General features: G+C 47.0%; 1 protein-coding gene across 2 annotated transcripts in view; it reads right to left on the bottom strand.

Annotated features, from left to right (window-relative positions):
- LOC128268856 (tyrosine-protein kinase Src42A) overlaps nucleotides 1-25,305 on the bottom strand; it is a 66,108-nt gene extending 40,803 nt beyond the window's left edge. For both annotated transcript variants that reach the window (XM_053006133.1, XM_053006131.1), the window contains exons 1-2: nucleotides 25,011-25,305; nucleotides 15,616-15,710 (exon numbers count right to left, since the gene is read on the bottom strand). In XM_053006133.1, coding sequence (XP_052862093.1) covers nucleotides 15,616-15,710; nucleotides 25,011-25,286 — 371 coding nt within the window. In that variant the 5' untranslated portion in view covers nucleotides 25,287-25,305. The remainder of the gene's footprint in view (nucleotides 1-15,615; nucleotides 15,711-25,010) is intronic.
- Between the last annotated feature and the right edge of the window lie 2,224 nt (nucleotides 25,306-27,529).

Here is a 27,529-nt window from a genome sequence, read left to right as displayed (position 1 = left end):
GGAAACCAAACAGGTATTTGTAATTGTAATTAGGCGTGAGTTCGATCGTGCCCGATCTCCGTTCGAAGTCTGGAGGTTCGTCGCTTTAAGTCTTTCGTTTTAATTTGGGACCTATTCGGCTTTATATTTTTTTTCTCGACACACACACGCACAGCACGAGCGGACGAGCACACGGCGGAGGACAGGGCAGGGCAGCGTAGAAAGTGCAATTGTTTTCGGGTTTTCACAAACATTTGTTCCACGCGCCAAAGAGACCGCCCGACCGCTGTGGTTCGCGGTTTGGTCGACTTATCAACCGTATATGAGGCGCCCGCACAGAACAACCCGCGGTGACAAAGTGTCGGAATTGTGACATTATTTGCACGCAACACGCACACCAACCGGGGCACGTCCAAAATATCACGTTACACACTCGGCAGCACCAGCAACCGTCACCGTGGAAAGCGTAAAAGGGAAAAACATTGGACGGGTGACTGCCAGCCCCAACACACCAACACATCCGAGCACAACCACACACAAACACACATGAACGCGATGATTACTAGATTTAACAGGCACACGTACACGCGCGCAACTCACAAAACATGCCCCAGGACAGGCGGACATTAGACGGAACGAGGGGGACAGTATCGGTTTTGGTAAATGCAACGGCCGATGCGATCGAGGTGCAGTAACGAGCCAGCGATCTCTCTACCAACGAATGCACTTCTCTATGGCGACCGACTCGACTATCGGCTCGGAACGTGAACCATTGGCAAACGAGAAGGAAAAGAACGTGAAACAGATAACTACACACGGGCGAAACGCGGGACGCGCGGGTTGCAGTGCTAGAAGCTTGGAAAAACCGTAAAACTGTCGCGATGCAGACGACATACGTCTTCACTAAGCGCGCCTCCGAAGCTGACTGATGGTGCGTCGGGCTGGTGCGTGCGGCCATAGTCATGGCGCACCCGCGCATCTCTCGATCGCCCTCGATCGTAGAGAGAGAGAGAGAGAGAGAGAGAACCAGAGCGAGTGATTCGTGCATCGGCGAGCTTTTCGAGCTAACGCGATCGAGCAACAGACACGGGCTTTTCATGCTCACGCCGAGCGCTCGTTAAAGAGAGAACCAGCCCGGCCTCTCTCCCGGTGCTCGTGAAAGCTTTGCTGAGACTGAGCTTTGCCCCGAAGGGCGTGCGCAAAATTCTTTCTCATGATCTTGAGCAAGGCTCAAGGCGGAGGATTGGGTAGATCGCTTCGAACGATCACGTGCGGACTGAATTTGGAGGCATTAAAATGGCTGCAACCAGTCATTCTCAGCTTTGACAGAATCGCGCTCGTGAAACATTGTTCGATGATTGACAGAAGTCCTTACGTTCTAAACTTACGCCTACAGAAGCACACATCTTGTTGTAGATCAGATAGAAAATTCACTTACCTAAAACGAGAAAGAAAAGGAAAGTTTTCGTTAGTGAAACGTGAAATTTAGTATTTTTAAATCAAGTGTTGTGGTCGGAACCAAAAAATTTAATTCCTATTCACCCCGGTTCGATACACTACGACGCAGAAATCCGCCCGGACCGTGTCTCAGCAGGCGTGTCCGCAAAACTGATCGTGCAATGCCACTGCGGCACGAACAGGATGTGAGTGATGCTTGGTTACAGTATAATCTTCAATCTCATCCAATGATGTCACTGGCCAGGTCGGTATGCGCGACGTCATACTTGCGCCAACGAGCTGTCCATCCGCGCCCATCGGCTTAATGCGCGGAGGCATTAAACGGTGCAAAACAAATCTAAATCATCGACGCATACCGAACGTCATCGTGGAGATAGCATAAAAAACATCGCAAACACACACATGATGATGCGCCTTCTTTCGCAGAGCCCGCCGCCAGGGGCGATTAGGTATTTTGCTTGGTAATCCTTCCGTGATCGTGAGGCGGAGGGTTCTACCAGCACAGCGAGAGGGTAACTATTATAAGGTCTCTCTGGCTCGACAGCTCAATTAGTGTTAGAAATGAGATGGCGAATCTGGCAGCCAGCATATCGAGGTGGCGAGCATACCAGCATGGGTTTTTCCCACTGACCGGGCACGCATACAGGAACATTGGTGAGCAATAAGTTAATTCCACTTGGAAGCAAAAATCGATAATTCAATTTTCGATAGAGCTTAATGCTTTCGAACAGCCATCCGAACAAGGCTGAAGGAGCCACCCTTTAGCACTGCAAATCGATCAACGGTTCCAACACCGGCCTCGCAGGGCGTGTGCGTTGCGAAAATGCGTCTCGAAGATGCTGTGTCCGCAACTCAATCGAACCGATCATGGGTGTGCTACGGAACACAGGCGTTTCCACCGGACCACCACCAGACTGTTTGCAGAAAGGCTTAGTGAAACATGCGCAGACCTCAACAAAACCTCCTAACATCGATCTTCCGTTACCTTTTCAATGTCATTTCGGCGCTCGGAATGAGTAATGGCATGCGAACAACGCCGATGCCAACTTCCTTTCAACCCGGGGCGGTCGTTGGGTGGCGATTGTTGTTTGTGCGCTTCTCACACGCGTAATGCTGCGCGGGCCTCCCCTAGCTGCCTGGCTGTAAAATGTTCCAAACAGAGCTTCGAGTTTCGTTATTGAACCGAGGCGGTTATTGAATGGTAGCGCCACAATACCGAATTGATTTGAGCGGATGAATCACTCCGGTCGGATTGCCAACGGATAGAGTGACGGATTCATGCAACGTGCAGCATCCAAACCGCTATACGTGCGGCACGCTCGGTGGCTGAATTTCTCGCTAAACGCACGTACGGAAATATCTGAAATTTCGCGATAACATTCATGCCGATCACTGCCAGCCACGCGCTCGCTAGCTCGGAATGTTGGGGACATGGATTTTTGTGTGTCCCAAACGGAACGTGAAATGAAAAGGAAACTTCACCCGTTCGCCATATTGCTGTTGCTGCGGCAAACCGTGTTTGTCTGCGAAAACCCCGAGCGAATCTAAGCCCACCCAAACCCGCCCAAAGGCTGTGACATAAAATGGAAATCGTCGGTCGAACCGTTAAATCATAAATATCGATTACCGCGCCGCCGCGGTCGCCCCTGTTTTGCCGGTTCCGGCTGACCCAATTCTATTAACCTCCCAATTTATGATAAGCCGTTGACCGTGCGCTAATTTTTCGTGTGACTAGGTTTTTGGTGAAAAGTTTGGTGGGCAGCAACAAAAAAAGGGCACACCCGTTGGCATTCCGCGCCCTGAATTGCGCCCCAAAAAGTGTGCCGAGAAGTCGCCCTGTTTCATCACCGTTCCGGTTTACGGCCGGCACCTTTCCGGGAACGATCGTGGATCCGTATCCCCCAAAAACAGCCAGCTCACGGCGTTGTAAAACACGCATAACATGCTATAAAAAAGAAGTCATGTAAGAGTTCTGCAAACTGTGTTATTAATTAAGCTATGTTTTATATCGTACCGAGCAGTAAAGCGCTGGTAAAGCAAGAACAGTGGAGATTATTGGGGCATCACGTGCTGGGCACCGCTCGAACCTGATTGTCATCATGGCCGTTGGCACATTAATTGCAACTTGAGGGGTGAATCGATTTGTATCGTTACGATAATCGGTTTGGCATTCATTTGGGGTCAAATTACCACATTACTATCTCCTATCGTTAAGCGGATAATATGCCCCTGTTGCGTTATAGCTTCAAATGTTTAGTGTTTGTCAACAAAGCATGAACCCATAATACGGAGCACGACTTATCGGCACGGAATGCATAAAAACGAACCTTTATTCTGCGAGCGGGAATTTTTTTTCTCTAATTTATGTTGTGACATTTCGCTATTGCTATTAGCAATTCATTGCCATGCGCCGATCGCCTAGATATGCTGACCTTTTAACGCCCATAACAATGCAGTAATTGGATGCGTTTGATGGCTCACTTTGACTTTATGGCACTGTGTTGTAAACATCATCAAACATTACAGTGCTGCTCGTGTAAATTAAATGTTAGACACGGGACAAAGTTAAATAAAGGCGATAGAAAAATAAATTGAATTGCTCGTTGACCATGAGACAAAAGAAAGTTTCGTGGGTCATTTCCAAACAAGGTGTCCATTATTTGTCGTATAATTTAAAAAGGAACCGGAAGGTTTCCTCGAGGCTCGGCAAATAAGCCGTCGAAACGTTTGTTAATCGCAACCTAAAAATAACACATCTTCTCTGTACTCTCTCCTCCTCTTATGAATCGATACCGATGGCGCCATCGGTGACGATGCGATCGCTTTGGAGGACATTGGAACAAACATACAAAGGGATTTTCCACGACGGTAAACAACATTGTATCGCCCAAAATGACGCTCTTCGTGCGGTTTTCGCCAAACAAAGAGATTTTTTGTCGAATTCAAAGGAAACGTTTATTGGCTAGCCACTCCTTGTGACATTCGGAAACGGAGGGGATGTTTTATGAAACTCAGCTGTGCACATGGCACCCGCCAGCACAATCGAGGTGGACAAAAAACTAAAGCAAAAGTGAAAAAAGCTGAACAAACAACCCGTTGATGGGCCGACGCATCGTTACTGTTTCGGTTAAAACGAGATAAACATTCGTAGAACCTTCTGGAATATACTGTAATCGGTAATTTGTCAGCTTATTTTCGCGTAACGAGTCTCGATCAAACGCCCCAGCCCCGTACGTATGGGCGAGCAAACTTTCATCGACTGTCTTGCGGCAATTAAAGTCCGATAGTGGTGACAAGATTGATCGAGGCACGCTCGCTGGGTGGCACCGAGCATTATGCATGGCGGGATCGCAGGAAAGGGCAACTACCGTGAGGCGTGCGCGCTGTTCTCCATTAATGTTTAATTGATCGATCACATTAGCGATCCTCATCGCGTTCCGTCGCCAACACAGGAGTGTGCAGTTTGAAACAGTGCAGCTTCTGGGCAATGCCACCCGGTTGTGGGCCCTTACAGTGCACCGCACGGCAATGCATCATCGGCGGCGCATCGCACGCTGAGCATTTGTCTCGAAATCCTGGGGGTCTTTCGCCCCGCCGATGCGGTAACGACGCACCGTGTCACCCGTTAACGGCGGCAGTTTTTTTTACGGTGGTCAATTGTTTGTGGGGGGTTTCTCCAACCATTAGAAGCGCAGTGAGAATAGAATTTTTGCACCGGAGAACCATTTTTGCTGACAGGTGATGTGATTTGTTGGCTAAAATTGCATAACCGACCGATCGGTCGTTCATCGGTGACTGAGTGATGCAATCGATCGATCGATGATTTGCGCTACCCTGCGATCGTTTCGTAACCGAAAGTGTTCTTCTGACAAATAGCTCTCATCCGTCCCTCGACCGAAACTTCACACTGAAAGTTTATGAGTAATTTAGTGAGACAAATTTGGTGAAACAAGCTTTTGTTTTAACAGTCGTCAGCACTACAAACAGATAGCTTTTGGGTCAACTTTCAACTCTGAACGTGGTGTACTATTCTATTGATTTATTAATTTCGCACGCTTTGTAACTTCAAAAACAAGAACTAACATTATGAAAAGAAATCAGTGTTTATTTCACATTTAATACACCTTGACCAAAAAGTTATGAATATAGAATTAGAAGATCCGCACTGTTCAGCATCTCAGCATATCAAAAAGTGCTGTCTCTGGTGAAAGAAAATATTTTTGCCGAATCACAAAGCATTCGCCTATCCAACGGACGGATAATCCAGCTCATAAGCTGGATAAATCCTCAAAAAGGCTACGGACACCTCGTTCGCGTTAAAGTACCATCGCGAGACGGTGCTTTAAGAGGAAATCCTCAGAAAACCCTGTGATAGCAAAGAGAATCATCCACCATCATTCATACACATTTCAATACCGCCACCGGATGAAGGATGAAGTCCGGAACAGAAACTTCTGGCTGGTGCAATTTTCCCGAAGCTACGCCATACTCTCCGTGCCCATTCAGCGGAGGGAATGTGAATAATGAGCACTCTCCTCGGCGGAACAGTCAGCACGTGCTTCAGCCGAGCAGCCTGAAATGTGGAAAATGAGTGGCTAAGTATGAGGGATGCAAAAAAAACCAAGAAAATGTTCCACTCTGTGCCGAGGAAAATGAAACCGAGGCGAGTTGAACGGTGAACGTTGAGAAAACGGTGTACGCCCGGCTCGGTGAGCACACACACACAAGTGGCATCCACCGCTCCGATGGAGCCTGATGTGATGGAGTGGAAAAGGCTATTTTGCTTGCGTTCACTTTCAACGCAAACGTCACCGCTGGCCGTGGGCGTATAATGCCGCCAACGGCATCGTTAGAATATTGGCAGAGCAGGCAGCTCGAGAGTTTTCTTTCATTCTGTTTTTGCATTTTTTTCCTACTTGTTTTGCGCTCTGAAGCAGCAATTATGTTTGGCATGAATATTCCATCGCTCAACTGCGCGGTACGAGACTGGTGCTTTGACTGCTTCACAAAGCAGGCTATGCTACGTACCTGCATTAAAAAAGGGGTCGAAAGTACCATCAAACCCGTAACGTGTGATGGTTAAAACTGAAAAAGCAGCATACGGAATACGGAACTTTTCTTGGTCCATAAATGAAGGCGCTCTGGGTTTTCACAGTTACACTATTTTTCTCAGCGTTTGGTAACGTTTAAAAAAAGACGGATTATAAATCGCGTCCTTTGAAGATAAATTTACTATGTGGACAAAATAAGATACCCACGGTCTCATATAGTCTACCAATCATGAAAGAGTGAAGTGATACCACGACGCGGATTCTCAGGCGCACATCATAAAGAAGGCACGATTGGAAAGCTGTGCGCAAACGGCGCTAAAGCAATTAATCGCAACAATTTACCGTCGACGATAAGAATGTTTCTCGTGTTCGAAACAACGAGAAATCCCGTGACATCTCCATAAAGGCTGGCGCGTTCAGGAGACATCCTGCTGTGCGTGCCACAGAAATTGATTTCAATTAACATGTTTCTTTCAGCTCACCATTTTGCTTACCGCCTCTCGTAGCCAGCTGAAGACACATGCTGCAGGGAAGCGACAAACTGTTTCTAGAAACTGAGCGAGTAGGTTTTATTCTCGTCGATGGCGCCGAGCCGATTTATAGATGCCATGATGGCAAGGATTTGATATTGCCATTTAATCGAACTCAATAAACATGGCGAAATGTTGCTAGGTTTGTGCCTCCCGAGAGGAGAACCTGATCCTTGCTATCCGGGTTACGATCGATACCGACAACATAAGTTCGCGATTGGACGTCCATTAGCCGGAGGCTATGTGGCTGCAAATACGTCCACCGTGGGATAATTTATTGATTTCGGTCTCGCACACACACACACACAAGTGTGACAGATCCATGCTGTGAACTTATGTGCAACGAGCAATTGGAAGAATTAAAACACTTGTACAGAACCCGAAGACCCCGACGGTCACCGTGCGCTCGAAAGCGGAAGCAAATTCATGCAACATAGGGACTGGATTTTATTGCATCCGTGTGTATTTTATTGCCGATTTATAAAGCTGATCACTAAAAGTAAGAGATTATTGTTTACAGGGCCACATCCATGAGAGGCAACCTTCTGGCAACGTTTATCAAAACACTCAAACAGCAAGGTTGCCACTCACATAAAATAGCAAAACTGAGTATAATACTTACCGCCGCACAAAACGACGAGTACGTAATCAGTTTGCGCTATAACAACTTACCGATGCATCTCTTTTACAATCAAATGAAGTAAAATAGTTGATGGCCAGCGTTAGGAGCTAACGTCACAAGTGTGTCATCCCGCACGGTAACAAATATTTACACATTTACGTACCCCCGATGGATCGACCACCACGTCGATGTCTGGTTGAGGCCAAATTCTGTTCGAATTAATTAAAACCCGTCGAAGCCAATGACGGCGCCATCGGCAGAATGCTGTTTTCGTTTCTATATTCCACCGATGCCGAACGCATTTATATTTATGATAATGTAGGCGTGTGTTACGTGCGGTACGATGTGTTTAGAAAACGTTCTAACATGACATTCGGGCGTTGTGCGCCAGCTCAATGTCATTCGATGCTACTGAATGATTAGTGCCGCAAACGGAAGCATTGTAGAAAATGTTACGGCGAGTTGGTTAGCGAAACAATGGCTGCAATGGGAAATGCACCTAATGAAGCTAATAAAAGTTCACTCAAACTTTAGTGGAGTTTTGTGAAGCTATTTTCTAAACAAACTCAAAAGAAAACAAAGCAACATGACTTGCACGTGTGCAGACGACACAAGTCGCAATCGCAGGCCATAACCTCAATCAGGCTTCTAAAAAAGCAGCATACGCCTCTCGTACGCCCAAAACGCCGCCTCCAGTTCGTTCCAGCGACCGGCAAAAGTTGATTGAAAATATCCACGAAAGATTGTACCGTTAACGATTGCCAAATCGATAGAGTGTTCGTTGCTCGCAGACAGTTCAAGAGAGAAAAAATGGCTTCACAGACAGACGGAAACGTCTCGAGACAGCGAACTTGTAGGAACAGGTCAAAGGCCCCGGTTTTTCCTTCTAGTGTAGAACGGTGCCAAGCCAGGACCGCTCGGCGGCAGAACGATAGGACGTTACGTGAAACAAAAAAGGAATGAAATTGATATTAAAACAGGTTTTCAATCCATACGAATTAAAATGAACCGGCGTCTGGCTGTCTCGGCAACGGCTTCTACATCGATTTAGTCAAAACTTTCACACGATATTAGGCAAATGGTTGATCCTCAGAAAAGCTAACTACAAACATCATTCAACAATCACGCTGATGAAACATCTACACAGGACTAGGGTTTCTGGCTATGCACCAGGATGCAATGTAATCTAGTGGAATTGAAAGCACTTCAACCACTTCAAGGATCAACTTCAGAACGTATGGCCGTCAGCAACACAGTGCCCATACTGTCCCGAACAGCAAACAAAGATTTATTGGTTGCGAAATTCGCTGCTCATTGTGCTTTCCCGTCATTTACTTCTCCGTGAACTCTCTCTCATCTTCTCATCTCATCTCTCCCCACAAAATAAATGTTGGAGGCTGCGTTAAAAATTAAGGTCTCATTATTGCTGGGCCTTCCCGTCAGCTCAACACATTTGCGGCCACGCGGAAGAGCACGGTTCGGAGAATCTGCTCGACATCTGCGAACTACTGCAAAACCCGTAGCGCAGCGCACGTCTGTGGGGTGAGAAAGAAACACGTCTTCAACGGAAAATTGAGCTGCAAAAAATTATCGATCGCCACGTTCCGATCGGCGCACAAGCTGCGGTTGAATGCCAAAACGTGGTTGAGTTGAGCTGAGAGACACACTACAGCGACACCGTCAGCTCGACAAGGATATACGACGACGAATGTGCTGTGCGTTGTTGCACGTCGCCTGCCGGCCACTCGAGAAGGTCAGAAAAGAAGCGACTCGCGTGAAGCAAGTTCCACCAGGAATGCCAGTTCCGGAGTAGCGCACCGCGATCACGTTTGCAGGCGGGGCTCTCAGGAGAATTCTGGTTGGCGGGGAAGCTAGAGCATACCAAACACCGGCGAACATTGGTTCTTTGTGTTGTGGACGATCGAAAACAAGTAAACAAACATCCGATTCAATCGAGACACCACCACGTGCTACCAAAGGATCACGTAACGTTTCAACCAGTAACGGATGATTAGGGTGACGCTAGGTACGATTATTAGTTTCGGTTGCGGCACCCGATCGATCGATTTACGAATAAACCGTACGACCCTGAAGACGGCCACCTAATGTACTAAGGATGCGCGGCACGCAGACCGGCCATGTTTTGGGCCAAAAAGAAGGCACAAAACAACGGACGTTTGCTGCGGCAGTCCTATGGTACGTCGCAAACACCGGAAGGAGCATGTAGAGCGTTGTTGAGGAAACTAAAAATGGATGGTACCACATTTGACATCGATCATCGAGCGGAACGACTCACTGGACTCGATACTAGAAGGCCGGAATAGGGCGCCGAATGTTAATCTCCAGATTTCGATTCGCTGCTGCACTAAGCACCAGCAAGAACAGGTATCAAGAACAAAGTCATCAACAAGTCAAACGAAAAATGTCCCCGAATCAAAAAGTACCTCCCACATACTCGCGGCGACAGGAAAGTCCGCATTGGAAGTGTGGGATCAAGGAATACTTGTTATGAAATTTCGGTCGGAAATGCCGCTGGTAAAACCCATCGCAATTGATGACCAATAAAACTCCACATTCGAACGCATGCCTTCCGTACACGCTGGAAACGGTGGTGGAAAAGAAGAAAAAAAACTAGCATCCCATCATGCTGATTGAACTGACGTGCAACTGACCGACTTCAGGGCCGATGTACAGAGGCGCCATTTCGAGCTCGTAATCCTCGCACCAAAACCGACACGGCCGTAAGGTCAACCGGCTCGATTAGCGAAGGATTAGGAGCCTCGAGGAAGCTGCTCTCGGACCGCCAGGACCGCCGGTCGGAAGTCGGCTGTTGGCATTTTCGTCCGCCATTAACCTCCATTAGAGCACATCGCGAAGGGTTGTACCCTTGGCAATGAAACGAGAAACCGGTGGGCGCCGGCACTTTAACGGTTTTCGTTCGTGACTGAGAAAAAGGGCGGTGCGATCGTTGGGCCAACGACGAAAGTAAAAATAAGGCTTTCACGACGCTGTGAAATGGTGTGACATAACACGTTGATGGTAATGCTTTGTCGGTGTTGAGTTGAAAAGGATTCGAAATAAAAAAAAACACAGGGACGACCCCGAGATCCAACATTTAAGGGCCAAAGGCTCACGTACGGAAAGTTTCAGCAGACATCTACATTGACGAAATAGATTTAAAAATAAACGGACTTCCTTGCAACAGTGTAATAAAGTTTGTGGACATCGCCGGTGCGGTCAATTAGAAGATTAATGCGTTGGGGGATTTCATTTCATTCACCTCAAAGTCGATCGTTCTACGAATGTTTAGCGGTTACGCATTGAAAGCGGCTAAGCGAATAGTTGTTTGGACTTTCCGTTCTCAAACGTTGCATTCTTTTCCGAAATGAATCAGAAAACCCAATTCGCGGTCAGCGGTTTAGCGAACGAAACAAAACGCGAAGAAAAGTTTCAAATTCCCAGGTCCTTGCGTACAGCATAGCATGCGTCGCGAAGGTCGAGTGTGCGGTGTTGCATACAAGAGCGTGCCGCATCGCGATGCTATCGAGTTGCCTACCTTCAGGCGTTAAACATACGAGTCGAAGATTTTTCATTTTTCAAATATGAACCAGTAATGTGGACAATTTCAAAGTAAATGTAAATGTAGATTTTAGGGGTTAGAAAATGTCCCGACCTCAACAATAGCGAGAATAGCCAAAAAGCGAACTTTTAATATTTGAACGAAACATAGACCATTGGGGAAATCTAACAGAGACTTGGTTGCAGTTTCTGGAACAAAATACTCTTCCAGCTGCTCGAGTAACGTATCTATTGTCACACGAGTTCCACCAAAACTCAAACAGCTGCTCTGTGTAGCGCCTGAGTGCGCTTGCATAATGCAGTAATAAAAACGCGAAAACTATGCCGTTTTCTAAGCCATTAACCAAAAAGGACGTTACTTGGTGGAGCCCACGGCAACCATCCATGTTTGGCGCGAGATTAGTGCCCAACGGAACGCGATTTTTGGGCAAATATTGATGGCGTCAGCGCATACTAACCAACAGAAGGCTGCTTTTGGTTGAAGCCAGCAGGACCACAAAAAACGCGGGACCAAATTTTCGTTAACAGCAGCAGGCATCCGGTTTACGGCCGCGAGTGGAGCTGGAAAGATGTAGATTGGGCAAAAACAAAAGATCCGCAACTTTGAGCCCGTGTCCCGCGGTGGTGTTGACATTAGAGTGGCGCACCGGACCACGGGTGAGGTGAGATATGCTGTGTATGAGTGCTGCTGCGCGACCAAAGGAGCAGAAAATTCGGGTCGGAAATTGCTAACCATGCGTCACTGTTTTTGCGCTTTTTAAACACGTTAAAGATTTCGGTAGGCTGTAGGCACTAAAGTGTAACCAACACGCGATACGGTCCACCGGAAAGGGATGCATTCGAGGCAACGACACCAACCAGCATAAGCCGGCCGTTGTTGGCCCACTTCCTTAAACAGCTGTAAAAATGGCACATTTATGCAACGAAACTATTATCATTATATGAGGTAATTTTGCTGAACGCTTCCGTCTTGGTGCAATGAACGGAGTCAGTCAGCAGCAAACTCACGCCATTTTTTTTGTACTCTCAAAGCTTTAATCCCAATCCCGTTCGGTTTCAAACCAAATCAACCCACTATTATGTTGGGTGGCTTACACAGCCTTCAGCGCAACGATGTAACAACCGTTTAGCAATTTCCACTTAGAGGCCCACGTCAAATCACGAGAAATTGATCCCGTTTCCGTACGCCGCGCGCGTTTCGTGAGGTATTAGTTCAATCCAATTTCCACGGCAAAGGCTCACGAATCGGGAACATAAATATGCATCTTCCTCTTTCCTGCGGCGCGCATTCCCGTCTCGCGGACGAAAAATCTTCTATTTTCGAAAGAGAACGCCGCGAGACGACCATTGTTGCCGCACGTTTTAACCGGTCGGGGCCCGGCTCGAAACACATGTTGGTAGGGAGGGTGGTTTTGGGAAAAAGTGTTCAAAAATAGTTTCCCACCACGCCATATGCCAGTGTCAGCCAGAGGCCACTGCATTTCCGCACTGTCCACCACCACCACCACCGGTGGTCGTCGATGCTTATGCTGTGCGTTCGAAGCGAGGTTTTATGATTTTTGCTCGGTACCGTATTGGAACGCTTTAACACCTCTCGCTGACGGTCCACCTTTGCTCTACATGCACAGAAATGGCGCGGCGCGGCAGACCACCCAACGTCGAAGAGTGGGCCAGTTAATTGAAACAATTTCTCTTGAAAACGGTCGCGGTCGCTTTTCCCCAGCGCGGTCCAAAAGATGGCACACACCGGTGGGATTGTTGGACACCAAGGTTAAAACACGGTAGCTTCGCTTCGGTATAAAATCCTCCTTCGAAAGCAAGGTCCAATTCAGCCGGCCCGTATGTACACTCTCCTCTTCGGCCACCAGCCATTGAGCGAGCCGGATTCGGTCCAAAGTCTGGTGGAAAGTGAACGCATCGCCATGCATCGCCACTGAAGCACGAACGAAGACGACGACGACGGTGCTCGCAAGTGCCGCCGTGACGATGCGCCTATCTTAAATTATGTTGTACCTTCACCACCTCTTCTCTGGGTGCCCCGCTGGAGTCCGCCGTCACTGTCTCAGCTTCACCGGCTAACGCTTTCGCCTTTCGACGAAGATCGCCCGGCCGGCGCAACCCGGCGAAAAGATGAATGAAATGAAATTTTACTTTAAATTGTAATTTTCACTTTTCCACAGGTCGTTAGCCAAACAGTGTTCGCAGCAACAGAGTCCACGGGGTGGCCACGCGAACGTGGCTCGGTGAGAGAAAAGTCCCCGGAAGTGCGCACAGAAAACCCAACCAACAGAGCCGCAGAGAGTTTTGAAAGCCAGCAGTTTGTGGCCACCGATTGTCCATCGCTTTTATTGGACCCATTATCGGCCAGTAAACGGTGCTTTTTGCTGGGATATCACCTCATCACCGTGGCTCATCAAATGGTGCTCTGTTACATGTTTGATGCACGGCCACACAGAAAATGTGATTGATGTTGCCAAAAAACCTTAAATGATTACATTGGAAAACTTTCCATAATATGCTGCTTGTTACCATTTTTTGTGTACGATCCACTTCCTTATCTTTAAGCTTCTTGATCACTTTCGCCGAAAGTTAACAAATCCAAAGCTCGAGCTGACGTGAGTAAAAGAGCAGCTGAGCAGCTTCTGGATCTCCTTCCTTCGGAATCGCGGGACTTTCAACACCAGAAACTAGGTTCTACAAAACGGACGACACACGGACGGCCGTGTGAACTATTTCTACACCCTCCGACGTTAGCATATAATCGAAAATTTAATTATTCATGCACAGAAACGTCTTGTCCATGCCACCAGACCAGGGCACAGGGTGTGATCTGTGGGAAATGCACAGTCAACAACAACAAACCTGCACGTGGCCGTTTTGCTTGAGTTACTGAGAGAACATCCCGTGCGGCTTCAAACGGCGTTGGTATGCAGTAGCATTCCAGAAGCTTTCTGTTTCATACAGCAGCTCCCCCCAACAGTGGGAAGCAGTAGCAGCCTTCGCGGCAAAGCACCAAATATTTTCAAATCAAAATCTACGTTTCACCCTCTTGCAATCACATTTTTTTTGTGGTCCCTCGACTGGTGAGCCACCACGGAGATGGGCACGAAAGTTTCACCAGTTGCATATTTATTTTTCTGCTGCTACCGACCCTGCTCCTGCATGAAGTGTAAACAGACGAACCACTCTGCGTGGTATTTTCGTGTCAGTTTTCATGCATCTTGCGCTTAATGTTTGAAAAAAAAAACTAAAATCACTTCCAGCGTGGTGAGCTAGCGATTCGCCTGTCGGTTTTTCATTTCATTTCGGGGATTTCGGATAAATTAGCACGTTGAACAAGTGTCGGTGATAGTGATAGGAGCGTGCCCTTATTTTCTTTCTTAGCAAACGTAACCAGCGATGCAAAGAAAAACAAACCGTTCGCGTGCTTATCGTGGGCCGTGTGCTTTGGAAAGAGGCACACCATTGGTCCAATTTGCCACTTTTCACCAAGCTCTCGGTTTTCATCACCACGACAATCAGCGTTGATCGTTTGAAGAAACGGAGAGAAAATTTCCTATTTTTGTTCATTTTCCCGCTGTGATACGGTAGGCAAATGATTCCCGGATCGCCACCGATTTTCGTGACGCTTTTGTTGCCGCCAAAAACATATGATCATGGTTTGTAGGTTTGAGGGAAATTGAATGTTACTCATCAACCAAGAAGCAAGTCTTCAACGAAACCGTAAAAATAAAAATTAATGGATGAAAAATAGATTAAATTGGGCCATCAAACACAAAGAAATCTACCAATTTTGTGAGCTTTACGAAAAAGTCACACTATCGCGAAACGGCACACTATAGTCGTAAAAGTTACTAATGAAATTATTAAAGCGTGATTGATAAACGGTTTAAATATGAATCGAATAAATATTAATTTCCACGATCGAGTAATTTTCGTGCAACCAGCGCACAGCAAACCGAACGAATAATTATCTCTGGTCCGATGATGCTCGTTAGCCGTTCGCCAGACGATACGACTCGTTGGCTCACACCAAATAGGCTCATTATCGAACATGAATAATTCATTCCGAACGTCCCGGTCGAAATCTGTTTTGAAGCACCGATCGTCTTAGACGATCACTGTGTGTGGGTCACCAAATTGTGACACAAATTGATGCAACATGCAGACGGCAGCAGACGCTCTGCTGGTGCAAAGATACGAAATGTCACGTCATCGGCAATCCTATTTAAACTCATCATAGCCCATTGGGGACGCTTGATTTATTGGTTTCATTTTTATGCTAAAAAAAGCACCGCAATGATGCAAATCACTCGCGCAACACGGTGTGTTGTGCCCAGCGAGCTGTAAGAGAAACACGGTTGAAGCAAAAAATGAATAAAAACTAGGTACTTACGGTTCCGCTTCGATCGATTTCAATTTGGCAACGTAATTTGACGGAATGTAGCCTTCCTGTCGAGTCTTTTTACTCCGTGCTAGCCACCAGTCTCCCTGTGGAAACGAAAAAAAAAATCGAAACTAGAATCAGTAACTTTGCTCCGTTTTAGACTCGGAACCGAAATCGATTTTGCCCACTCAGAAGCAATTAGAGCCGCATCCCCGCCACGCTAACTACTGCAGCAGAGCGGGCAACTAATTACGCAAAGTGGAAGAAAACGAAAGCGGCTTTCGTGAGTGAGTTAGGTCCATCGTCGAGCTGATTGCGGCCAAGGCGGTTCCGAAGTCGAGTCGGAGTCGAGTGCGGGCGGACTGAATCATGTGAAGCGCAACGGAAATCGACCCTGTCGAGGTGAAGAAATTAAAAACCCGACAAACGCGAACGCTTTATCCTCGCGGGAATCGAACTGTCTGCGCTCGGGGGAGGGAACCACGTTGCATTGCGCACTATCGTTAGTTCAAACAAACGTCTTCTTATATACGGTTTGGAGCACACACCTTCACAGTGTCTGACTCGCGCATCTTTCCACCAAACCGCGAGCGGAAGCAGCCACTTACTGGCTCGATTTACGGCCTATTTCCTACTTGTGCACACCTTGTGCGTGTGTTTGTGCACAAAGTAAACATCCTTCGGCCAGTGCCGCCAGCAATAAAACACTCGGAAAACTTCTAGAAATCAGCAATCAGTTTTTTATTTGATACTAAAGTATTACCAACATCAAAGCCATAACAAAGCCACAACTAACCGACGTGAAGGACGTGTGCGTGGTTGGCAAAAAATCCAAAAACATCAACAACAAAAATGATTTAGTGATGGTTTCGAACATCGAATGCCGTTTCCTTCCAAGCCTCACATCCTTCACAATCGTACAATAACAAACCAATAATTTGGATTATTTCACAAACACTCCCCAAATGCTGATACCCTTACCGGAGTTTTTGGGTGCAACCATTGTACAAACTAATGTAACTAAACAAAGTTTACAATGGAAATTGATAATGGCAAGCATAAAGATCGTAGTTCGACGATCATAAATGCAAAATTGCTCAATGTTTGAATAATAGAAAAAGAAAATAAAAATTGTAAAATGCTGCTACGTTATCCTTTTGCCACAATACCCCTCGTTTACGTCGCGCCTAGGACAGACAATATTTATACAATACTCGTGGCCGGCGTGTGTAGCACGGCAAACGAACAAATAAATCCGCAAACAACCGGCCTTGAGCGGTCGTGGTCAGTGTAGCGTTTTATCACCCCGTACAGCATAAATTGTGACGGCGGCCCTTCGTTGCTTTTCGATTTTTTTGTCCTCTTTATTCTTGATCCCGCAAAATTGGACCATTGTCCCCCGCCGACGGTCGCTTGTGATTGTTGCTCAATCCTGTGCTGTGCGCTCGAGTGTACATATTTTGTCTTTTGCTTTTGTTTGGCTGAACGGTGTCTGTTTCTTTGCTCGAAAACAGGGCAAAACCCACAGCATGAGAACCAGGCGCCCCTTGACAGGTGATCGGCAACCCACGTCAATCAATGCAGTGCATTCGCCCAATGAATGGTCCGACGAAAAACACTCAGTTTTGCATACACATTCGCCATTGACAAACTTTAATTGAATTGTGAATCGGTGCTCTAATTGATTCTCTAAACGACGAAAAAGGAGGCCCCGGGAACTCAATATGGAAAGCACTATTGTTATAATTACTTTTTAATTTAATTATCGTTCCAGGAAATGTTCCATTAGTCTATAGGGTTGGTAGGTAAACGATCAATTATCTCATTGTATTAGGTGTAGAAGTTAATTCCGGCGGTTTTTATTCGAAACTCGTGTGAGACATTTGTGATCCAATTACAAAAACAAAACATATGACTACCTTAATGGAAATATTGTCCGTCGTTAGCTACTACTTTCTTTCATCTTTTGAGTAGTTTCTCGATTCCGTGTCGATAGAACTTCTCATCTTCAGAAGCGATCTTCATTTCCCATTTCGCAGAGACTCATTTTTCAATATTTGGGATTGTCCATCATGATTTCATTGTGTTTAAAAAAAATTGGTCTACAATACACTTTCATATCCCACCATATGCACAGCATAACCGTGGCAAGGTGAATAGTTTGCTTTGATTGCGATATACCTGGTTCACCAGGCTGTACCCTGGCCTTTTCTGCGTTTAGGATCCTCGTAATAACTCCCCTTTTCATCATCAGTGACGATTCGGAACAAGAACCCTCTTCTTTTTTCGCAAATCGCCAATGGTTTTTCTTCTTTCAATGTTTCAGCTTTTGTGGAAACCATAAGACATTTTTCTAATCATTCCCACGGTACTCAAACGATGGGAAACTGTCTTGTGGTCAACTCCTAACATTTCTGTAAGTTCTTTTTGCATCTGACATGCATTTCGATCGAGCAATGCTGCCAATTCTTCATCATCAACCTTTCGTGACTGTTCAGATCGCTCTTGGTCTTGCAAGCCAAAATCGCCACTTTTTAACCGTGCAAACCACATTCGACACGTTCTGTCAGCAAGAGCAAGTTTACCATAAGATTTCTATTAAAATTTGATGACTTTCGGTAGCAGTTTGTTTCATATTGAAGTAATGAAAAAGTACTTACCGCAAAAACACTTTATCAGGAACAAAACTTGACATGTTCAAATGCTTTAAAAAAGTGTTGTTTAACGTTTAACAAAAAAAAACTATACTGCGTTAGATGCATATTGACAGTAGCTATCAAACACATATTTCATAACAAAAAATTTGTGACATTTAGCGAGTATCGCCATGTATTGTAAAACTGCAAGAATTAAGTTCTACAGGAACTACGTTCTACGAGGAACAGATTACGTAAACTTCGACCATCGAGACGAAAGATTGCCCTAGTCCTCTGTCCTAATGTGAAGAGAAGTAGGGTCAATTCGGTTGATCAAAACTTTGGGCATAAGTAAGCCCTAGGCAACATGTCGGCTATGCCTCCACTATCTGAAGTCGTCACAATTTTGTGAAATACTAGCCGACTTTCTCAAATAATGCTGCTTTGAGATTAACGTTATGCAAAACGGTTGAAGAGAGCGCAGCGAAACAAAATGGCAGTGAAATGAGTGTAACCAAATGGGGAGCACAAAAACAAACCGATACACCTATGCCCGATCATCATCAAACCTCTGACACTGAGCAGGAGCAGCATAAACAACAACAGAAACCGTGTCCCCAGCCTCCGTGGTGGTGCGGGCCTCCGAAACCGGTTCCCACCTCGCGGAGGCCATCTCCTGAACCACACAATCGCCCTCATTCTCTCGTTCTCTCTCTGTCTCGCAGTGTCCTTATCTGTCGGCCTCGTCGATCAGCTCAAGAACGGTGGTTATCCGCGCGCGGGATCTAGCGGGTCCGCATTTTGTCTCCTTCTGCAACTTAACCTACCGGATGGGAGCCAAGTGTGTGTCCCGCCGGACGCACCGGGAGCTGTGTGATAATTGAAAAACAACGCTCCAATGAAACGGAGGCTCCAACAAGCATTAGCATGAGGCTATGGTCAGTTTCCCACCCAGATATGGTAGGGCCCGGGCGAGTATCCGGGCGACAAACGGGGTCCACCATACTTTTGTATTGTCCGGGGGACGGAGACTGGACGTGTGGTCACGGACAGACTGGCTATGCAACCGATGACCAACACACAGACCACGGCACCCGCAAAAGGAAGGTCCGGTTTATGTGTGGACGGAAGCGTTGACTGCAGCTCTGCGGCCAGAAAGGTACGCCGGTACGTCAGTAAGGGCCAGATAAGACTTTCTAAGGGCTGTGATAAATTGTTATAAATTGATAAAAGCATTTCTTGTAGAATTTTTGTAAACGCTTTAAACTAATTTTTAGATTTTATCGGCCCATTTCACGTTGCGAGCGTACCGTTTTCTCCGATGTTAATAACCACTTCGTGTCACGGATGTCCCAACGTTATCTTTTACGCTAGATCGCTCCCCAACAATGGTGGCCCTATATGCGTCACGTGCTGGGGTTGCGTTGCGTCCCACAATTCCCATCGCCGAGGTCCGCCGGGCCCCAGACAATTGGTACTGTCGCCGACTCACGACATTAATCCATCACAAGCAACAAACACCCCACTGCGCGACCACAATTATCGGTCCCGATCGGAACAACGGGGTGACACTTGTTCATGTGTGATAGAGGAAACATACGCGCGAAAGAGCGAGTGAGAGCGCGACAATGACAAGTCTCGTGTGAGAATGACGCGAAGAGCATGGCGTCGAGCGATTGTTTCCCACGACGCCGACACACAAGTGGCCTCAAGTGCACTTTACGGCCGTCTCTGGCACACATGTGATAGGGTTCTGAGGAAGCGGGTTAAAATGTGCAAGGACCAACAATCAGGTGACAGGTCTGGGGACAGTTCTGTTGGCGGAGGTGAGCGGTTCAGGATAGTATTGCATTCCCATTGTTGGTTGATGGCATGTTTTCTGGCAACAACTTCTGATGCCGATTCTCACGGCGGGTTGATCGGTATACAACAACAACCACGACGCACAATCAATTTTCGGTCGGTGATTACTTCCACTCCGAAGCGTTGTCTACACGGTTACTGTTTAAAACAAAACCACCGTGGCAACATACAAATGAATCAAAACGTCGCCACAAAGCGTAACAAATCGCAGCCAACCTATTGCCAGCGGGAAAGTATGAAGCGCGCACGATCGAGAAGGAGAAAGTGGATTTTGTTGGCGTGGCGATATGCTGGCTGCGCCCGGTTCATCGCTTCGGGCACCCAGCTCCAATCCGTCATTTAGCCGGTCGCCATCATTATCTAATCAACGGCCCGCTCGGACTCGAACTCGGACTGGTTATGCTGCGGTCCCAACTGGACGACGTGTCGCCGGACGCGCTGATGAACGGTTCTCGCCGCGGTCGTCGGCCACGAACCGGTCAATCATGGCCAAACGGTCGTCATCGTCGGGTCAGGCCCGGCCAACGAAAGACTTTCGCTTCCTGTGTGTGCGTGTTCGCCCATCCACCCCCCAACCGGCCACTTCCTGCCGCCTTCTTGGCGGCTTCTTCTGAGGAAAGTTGCTCTTCCGAAGTGCGGGGCCACATTAAATATGGGGCTCGCGTGACAGGAACCGTCTCGAAACGCACGGGTCGCCCTGTTGGCGAGACGGTTGGGGAGCGACGGAGCGCCACCGATGCACGGCAAACACAGTCTGGAGCCGTCGCTTCCTGCAGCCGTCTGCCTCATATTTCATGCGCCATTTATGACGGTTGCAATGAGTCGACAATTTTCAAACAAAGTTTTACGATGTGCACGTACTTGAGAAAGAATCCGCGTGAACCGGCAAAATTGTTCATAACAGAAAAGCAATAGAAATGCGTTCTTCGGCATTAGGTACACTTGTAACCTGCCGATGCGTGACGCGCGATGTCTGAGATTCGCGGCTAGCGTTCAAAACCGGTGGTCGGGATGGTCCGAAGGATCGGCGGACATGCGATTGCTCGTGCTAGCCGCGGTTCATTACGCACCACGTACGAATAACAACATACACACCACCCAGACAGACATGCGCCGTGTGCTCCGGGGTCCGTCGAAACACCGTTGCTGTGCGCTGGTTTATGACCGTACAGATCGAACCGTACACTTGATGGTGCCCGGGGACTCGATCGATGCGAATCGTGCGAAGCGATAAAACCCAGCAACAGAGAAAAAGCAGCCATTTTGCTACTTCTTTAGCCATCCCTCCCGTGGCAGAGCGATAAAGGTACGTTGCCACTAATGATGATGCCGATGATAATAATGCCCGGTGATGGTGCAGGGGTTGCCCTAGCATCGCACATGATGGTGGCCTTCGCAGCATAACGCGTCGATTCGGGCGACTCACAAAAAAAGGACGGAGCGACTGCCCGGTGGCAAACGAAAGTGAACTAAATTCGGTACAAACCGCACGGCTGGTCGGTTCGATAGAATATTGAAGCGGAGGCCGCTCAGTCAGACAGTCTACAGTCTATTGGTTTTCGGTGTGCGATGATAAGATAGCCACGGAAGAAACGCGATTTGCTGCCGTAGAATGAGCGTAGAGGGACATCGGGTAACGGTTAGGCGCTACGTTCTGTCCTCCTGGTTCGCCGTATCAGTGTGCTCGACAGAAACATGAGCAGCATAATTCGAGTGTGATAAAGACAGCATTCATGTGGTGCGTCACGGGGGGCAACACCATATCTCGGCGTGGGTTCCAATGTTCAAGAACATAATCTCATTGCGATGAACCATAAATAAGTTACTGATGATTCATGCACCCGCCACAGAAAATATAGGGTGGTCAAATAAGCGTTCTCTTTTTCATTTGGTTATAAAAAGAAAACGACTAAATATTTTTCGATGGTGAAACATTTATTTGAAAGGTTGATCATCAAATTTATGTGTGAAAAATAATTTCACCTTTCACATCACCCTTTCTGCTGAATGTTCAATTTCCGAGGATAATATCGACGGTGGCTGTCGCCGTATGGCAGGTAGCGACATTCTGTTGAAACCAAATGTCGGCTAAGTTCTCAGCTTCAATTTCACCAAAAATCCAATCAGACAACATTGTTCGTTAGCGTACGCCTTCGACGGTTACGGCAGCTCCTTCTTCATTCATTCATACGTTTTAAACGTCAAACAGTGGGTAGTTCAAAAAGAGAACTCTTATTTGACCACCCTGTATCATCGAACACAAAATCATCGTAAGCATGCTGAACGTTGATTGAAAGCCGAAAATGATTTGCAAGGATTCGACGTTTTCGGGAGATTTGAGACAGTTTCCATCGGGTTTACCATCATCTTCTGCTAACAACAGCAAAAAAGCACCGTCACCGTCGTTGCTGTTTTGATGATTCGTCAACTTTAGTGGCTTGACATCGAAACGAAATAGCCCTATATACGCTACAGTCTATTTCAACGCTGCTTTTCATGATATTTTTTTCCACTGGCCGGTCGGCCGGCAGTGTCGGGGTGGGCAGATTATGCGCAAATAAAGTGGCGGGTCACGGAATGATTGCCTAGGTTTTTTTGTCACGGCTAGGCTCACCACCGCTCCGTTACTGTTGAGTGAAAACACCAAACTCGAAATGTGTTACGTTCGAACAGCAAAAGTGTGGAACCGACGAAGTGCCCCTCACGGAATGAGCCTCTGCTGTTCCTCGCTGTGGCGTATGTTTACTATCAGGGTCGGGGGCTCATCGATAGGCGGTCAACAAACGGAGGTAGTTTCCGAATGTTTCTATATCTTTGTACCAAGCGGAATACTTGGTCTGAAGCCATTTTCTTCGTGTAATACAGACGAACTAAAAACATTACACACAAATAACATTTTAAAATAAAATGAATGCGTTCGTATTGAATGGTAACAGGTGTCATAGACATGCTTTATTTCACGCAGGGCACTGTCCCTTATCATGCCTATCACTGCCAGCGAATCCATAAATCGGCGAACCAGCAAAAGCGTACTCATCCCTTTGAAATTATTGCGAAACAGTATTGCAAACCAGAGCCTAATACCACGGTTTGTCCATTTGTTGTGCAACACAATCACCGCGGCAAGGTATATTTATCTCTATAAAAAAAAAAACCTTATCTTATAGCACCCCGTAGCCGTGGAGTGATGAAAGCCATTAAGCTTTATTGAGTTGATGTAATGATCGTCGAAATTTTGCCATTTCTGGCCATTGAGTGATATGAAAATCGTTCAAACAGCGCGTTGGAATTAGGCAGATTAAGGGGTTACTAAGCCGTGAGCAGGAATCACCCACCGGACTCGGTAGAAAGGATACCGATTACCAGCACCGATGCCGATTGCCACTCTCCGCCATCCACTATCTCCAATCTGTTGCCAATCATCGTCGAATTGGTTAGATCACTGGTCTGCGTTTGATGTTGATTGCTACGAAAATCACACTCACACGAGTGTGTGTATTAATTACAAGCAACCTCCGGTGGCATCATACGGACGGACCGCGCCAAATTACGACGCCCAGGTCAACGTGAATTGTAGTGCTGATTCGATAGGAGCTCTGGTTGCACTATCAGCCCAATCGATACAGTCGGCTGAGCGCAGTTGTTACGCTCCTAGTGGGCCGCACTGGTCAACCGTAACATTGGCGATCGAAACATGCCAATTGACAAGCTGCGTCGAGGGTCTGACTTATGGTCTACTCGCAATCCGCAACTTGGGTGCGAAAGGAATAGGTTGAACCTTATCTATATTTGATTGATGATTTGAAATTGGCCTAAAATGGCGTTCCACGCAAGGATGTACAATCAAACATTTGGACCAATCTCTAGGCACAGATTCGAATCGTACCGTTTGGGCGGATCCACTTGATCTTTTCACTGTGGAATGTTCCCCCTGCGTTCCACTGCGAGGAACGTAACGCTAATGCGCTTATAAACATTGCGCCACCAGACCCTAACACATGTGTCTAGTAATGCAGCGCTCCGACGACGGTCGTTAGGCGGGTCGGGGCGAAAATCGCGCAACCAGATGGCGGCCTCGTCGACGCATCGCTGCTGTCGGGCGATCGGTTCCGGGTCGTGGCAGGGAACGCCGATTAACGATCATTATTTCATCATGCGGGCGCATAGGTGCTGTCGCTGACCTCGATCGCCTTGTCCCTAGTTCGTCCCTTCTGGCCGAGCCGCACATAAACCATCCAAATTTCCATCCCTGAACTGCTTTCCGTTCTGGTGTCTGAAAGGTTTCAAATTACGAATTTGATGCTGGCCGCCTGGCCACAAAAAATGACTCCATCTCCATTCAAGCCACATCCGCGTACGGTCCAAAGCGAAACATAAACATAAGCCGCCTCGCCATCGGTTTCTCTGGGTGTGTGTGTGCGAGGCGGTTCCCGATCCATCTCTGGTGCGTCCATCATCATCGTTTCGGGACCGTTTATCCCAAGATTACGGTCCCAAAATTCCTTCATTGCTGCGTTGTGCTGAGGGAAAGGGAATGGAAAACAGAACCATTGCTGTTGATGTCGGGCCTGTTTGTTCCTCGTGGCCGCAGCTTGCTTGCTTCCTTCGTGTGTTTGGATTCTTATCCCCGCCCGTCTCTCCAGTCCGCAGTTCCCACGGACCCTGGGCGAAGCAAGAACATTATGCTATCTCCGTTTTGTGCGTTTCATTCTCACGATGGCAATCAGACATTCCGTCGTAAAGTCCGTCCGACACAACCAGGGTCCGAACAACTGGAACAGGGTCCGAAGAGCGTCCGTACAAACCAATTTTGGGAACCTTTTACTTTGACGATGCATGGGAATACGTGTCCGGGCTGCATTCCCAGCGGGACCCGGAGCCAGAGCCTGGGTCCTGGGTGCTTACCTGAGTATCGTTCAATATTTCCAAGTGTTCGCCCTTCCGGAAGCTAAGATCCTCGTCGGTGCGGGCATCGTAGTCGTACAGGGCGACGAATATCTTGGCCGTGCTGATGGAATCGTTGCCCGGATCCGGTAGCGCCGGCATCGGTTGGCGGATCGGTTGCTCCTGCGGCGGGGTGGCCACCGAGTTGCCGGCCAGCACCGGCTCGTTGTCGATCGATACGGCTCCGATCGCATCCTTCGGATCCGCTTTCGCTGTGCTGCTGAAACAGTTGCCCATGATGGCGCTGGCTGTTGTTGTTGATGTTGTTGTTGTCCGCCCGTTCCGTTCACTTTCCGTTCACTCCGCGCGCGCAACCTTGCTCTGGCTGTGAAAATACGAGAGCAGGTTCCGTGTTCCGGGCTCTGTTTTCTCTAATCTGGCGCCTCAGACTTATCGCGTCAAACTTATTTTCGGCCAGCTTTCAATCGGTTACACCCAAAACTTGGTGGCCACCGCCCGAAAAAGGACTGCCCTGTTTATCTGCGCTAGGTTTGTTGCTCTTTCGCTTTACGCGCATTGACGCTATCGAAGGAGCCTTCGGCGAGGCATTCGCTTGTTGAATCACCCTCTTCCGGGGTTAGTAACGCACGTTATGGAACATTGCTTTGGGTGGTTACGTTTCCGGGGGTTACATTGGTGCGTTTGCCTTTATCTGCACCGCGTAGTTCACTTTAAACATAAACTTTTCACTATTTTTGCACTATTTATCGGAAGGCTCTCCGGCGGAAACTTGCTCACTCTCATCTACACGAACACATACACACAAAGCGGATTTCGCTCTCTCTCTCTCTAACTATTTTCTACACTGCTTTTCACCTGTTGTTTAACACAAAAATAATGCTATTAAATTTGAAACGAAGGCCAACGCGTTACACTAGCCCATCAAGCCTTTGGTGCAATAAAAAAAACGAAGACAATAATAACCAGTTTCCAATTGTTTCGCGGTCCCGCAGTATGTGATTTCACGGTGACACCCGCGCAATGGATTTATGATTTGTTTCTTCACGAAAGAGTTTCTTTTCTTCCAATGCCCCCACGCACATACCCAGTGATCACTAGAAACAAACGAGAAAACTTATCCCTTTCCGTGGCACGGAGAGCTACCGGCGGAAGGAAAACACTCGAAACCGACACGTCAACAGCTTCTCGGTGCAACAATGCACGTCTCGTACTCAGCACTAACTCATAAAATTATGTGGCAAAAAGTAGGCTCTGTGTTCACCAACATTTAACTATTATAAGGATTGTGTTTCAAAACTCTTAACTCTAAAACAGCACAGACACACACTCACACCATTGTGCACCGAGAAAACGCACAATGAACGCACCCGCAGCTTCCGACATTTGCTGCTGGACCAAGCCCCGTGGTCGGATGTTTTGGGCTAACTCCTTAATCACGCACAGGCGTACTCGCGGCAATAAAAAAAAAATGGAAGACAATAATAACCAGTTTCCAATTGTTTCGCGGTCCCGGGGTAGGTGATTTCACGGTGACACCCGCGCAATGAATTTATGATTTGTTTCTTCGCGAGAGGGTTTTTTTTTCCTTTTTTAGAATGCCCCACCCAGCGAACATCTAGAAACACTAGTGAGGGCACAAATTCACAACCCGCTGCGAGACGAAACGTTTGGGCATTGAAGGAAAACAAATGGGGAAACTTGGAAAACGAGGAATGTGCTTCAAAACTAAACTCATAAACAGCACCTACACACACCGCCGACCATTGTGAAAAAAAAACGCACAATGAACGTTGCAGCTTCCAACTTTTGCTGCTCTGCTTTTTTTGACGTTTGACGTTTGTTTGAGCTGTCATACCCCCCTTATTAAGGATCTCGAACGGAAACTCTAACGTTCGAGTGAACGCAACAAGAGAGAAAACAGAATACAGCAAGAGAGAAGGCCAAAAATAAAATAAGTGAAACAAGAAAATACAAATCTTGCAATTCGATTCATATTTATACATAAAATATGCATATTTTTCCTCAAAATCTTGCATTTCCAAAAACGAAGAAAAAACCAAGAACTAGAAGAATAAAACCTCTCTTTTGAACCTGATCTTTCGTAACCGAAACTGACCAAGTGCCGAACGAGACAGCATGACGCTAGAGCGAGATAGTCGATGTTTTCTCTTTTCTCTCTGCATTTCGCTATTCTCTCTCATTTCTGTGCGTTCTCTCTGATTTTTCGACCCGAAGTCCAAACATTACTTACGAACGGGAAAGAGATAGCTGAGCGCTAGAGCGAAATAGCAAGCTTTCGCCCGTTCACTCGTTAGCCCGCTGCACTTTCTTAGTTTCGTTCAGTTTTCTTGGTTTCAAAAACACTCAAAAAAAGTTGTTTATGAAAAATTAAACTTAGTTTTAAATTAAAAAATTAACTCATTTTTGTATGAAAAACTAAACTTAGTTTTGCATAAAAAACTAAACGAGTTTTATATGTAAAAATAAACAAGACAAAGTGACAGGTGTCAGTCGAATTC

The sequence above is a fragment of the Anopheles cruzii genome, chromosome 2, assembly GCF_943734635.1.
Source record: "Anopheles cruzii chromosome 2, idAnoCruzAS_RS32_06, whole genome shotgun sequence".
NCBI classification, from domain to species: domain Eukaryota; kingdom Metazoa; phylum Arthropoda; class Insecta; order Diptera; family Culicidae; genus Anopheles; species Anopheles cruzii.
The sequence above is the reverse complement of the archived record's forward strand: the minus strand, read 5'-3'. Positions and strand labels throughout refer to the sequence as shown.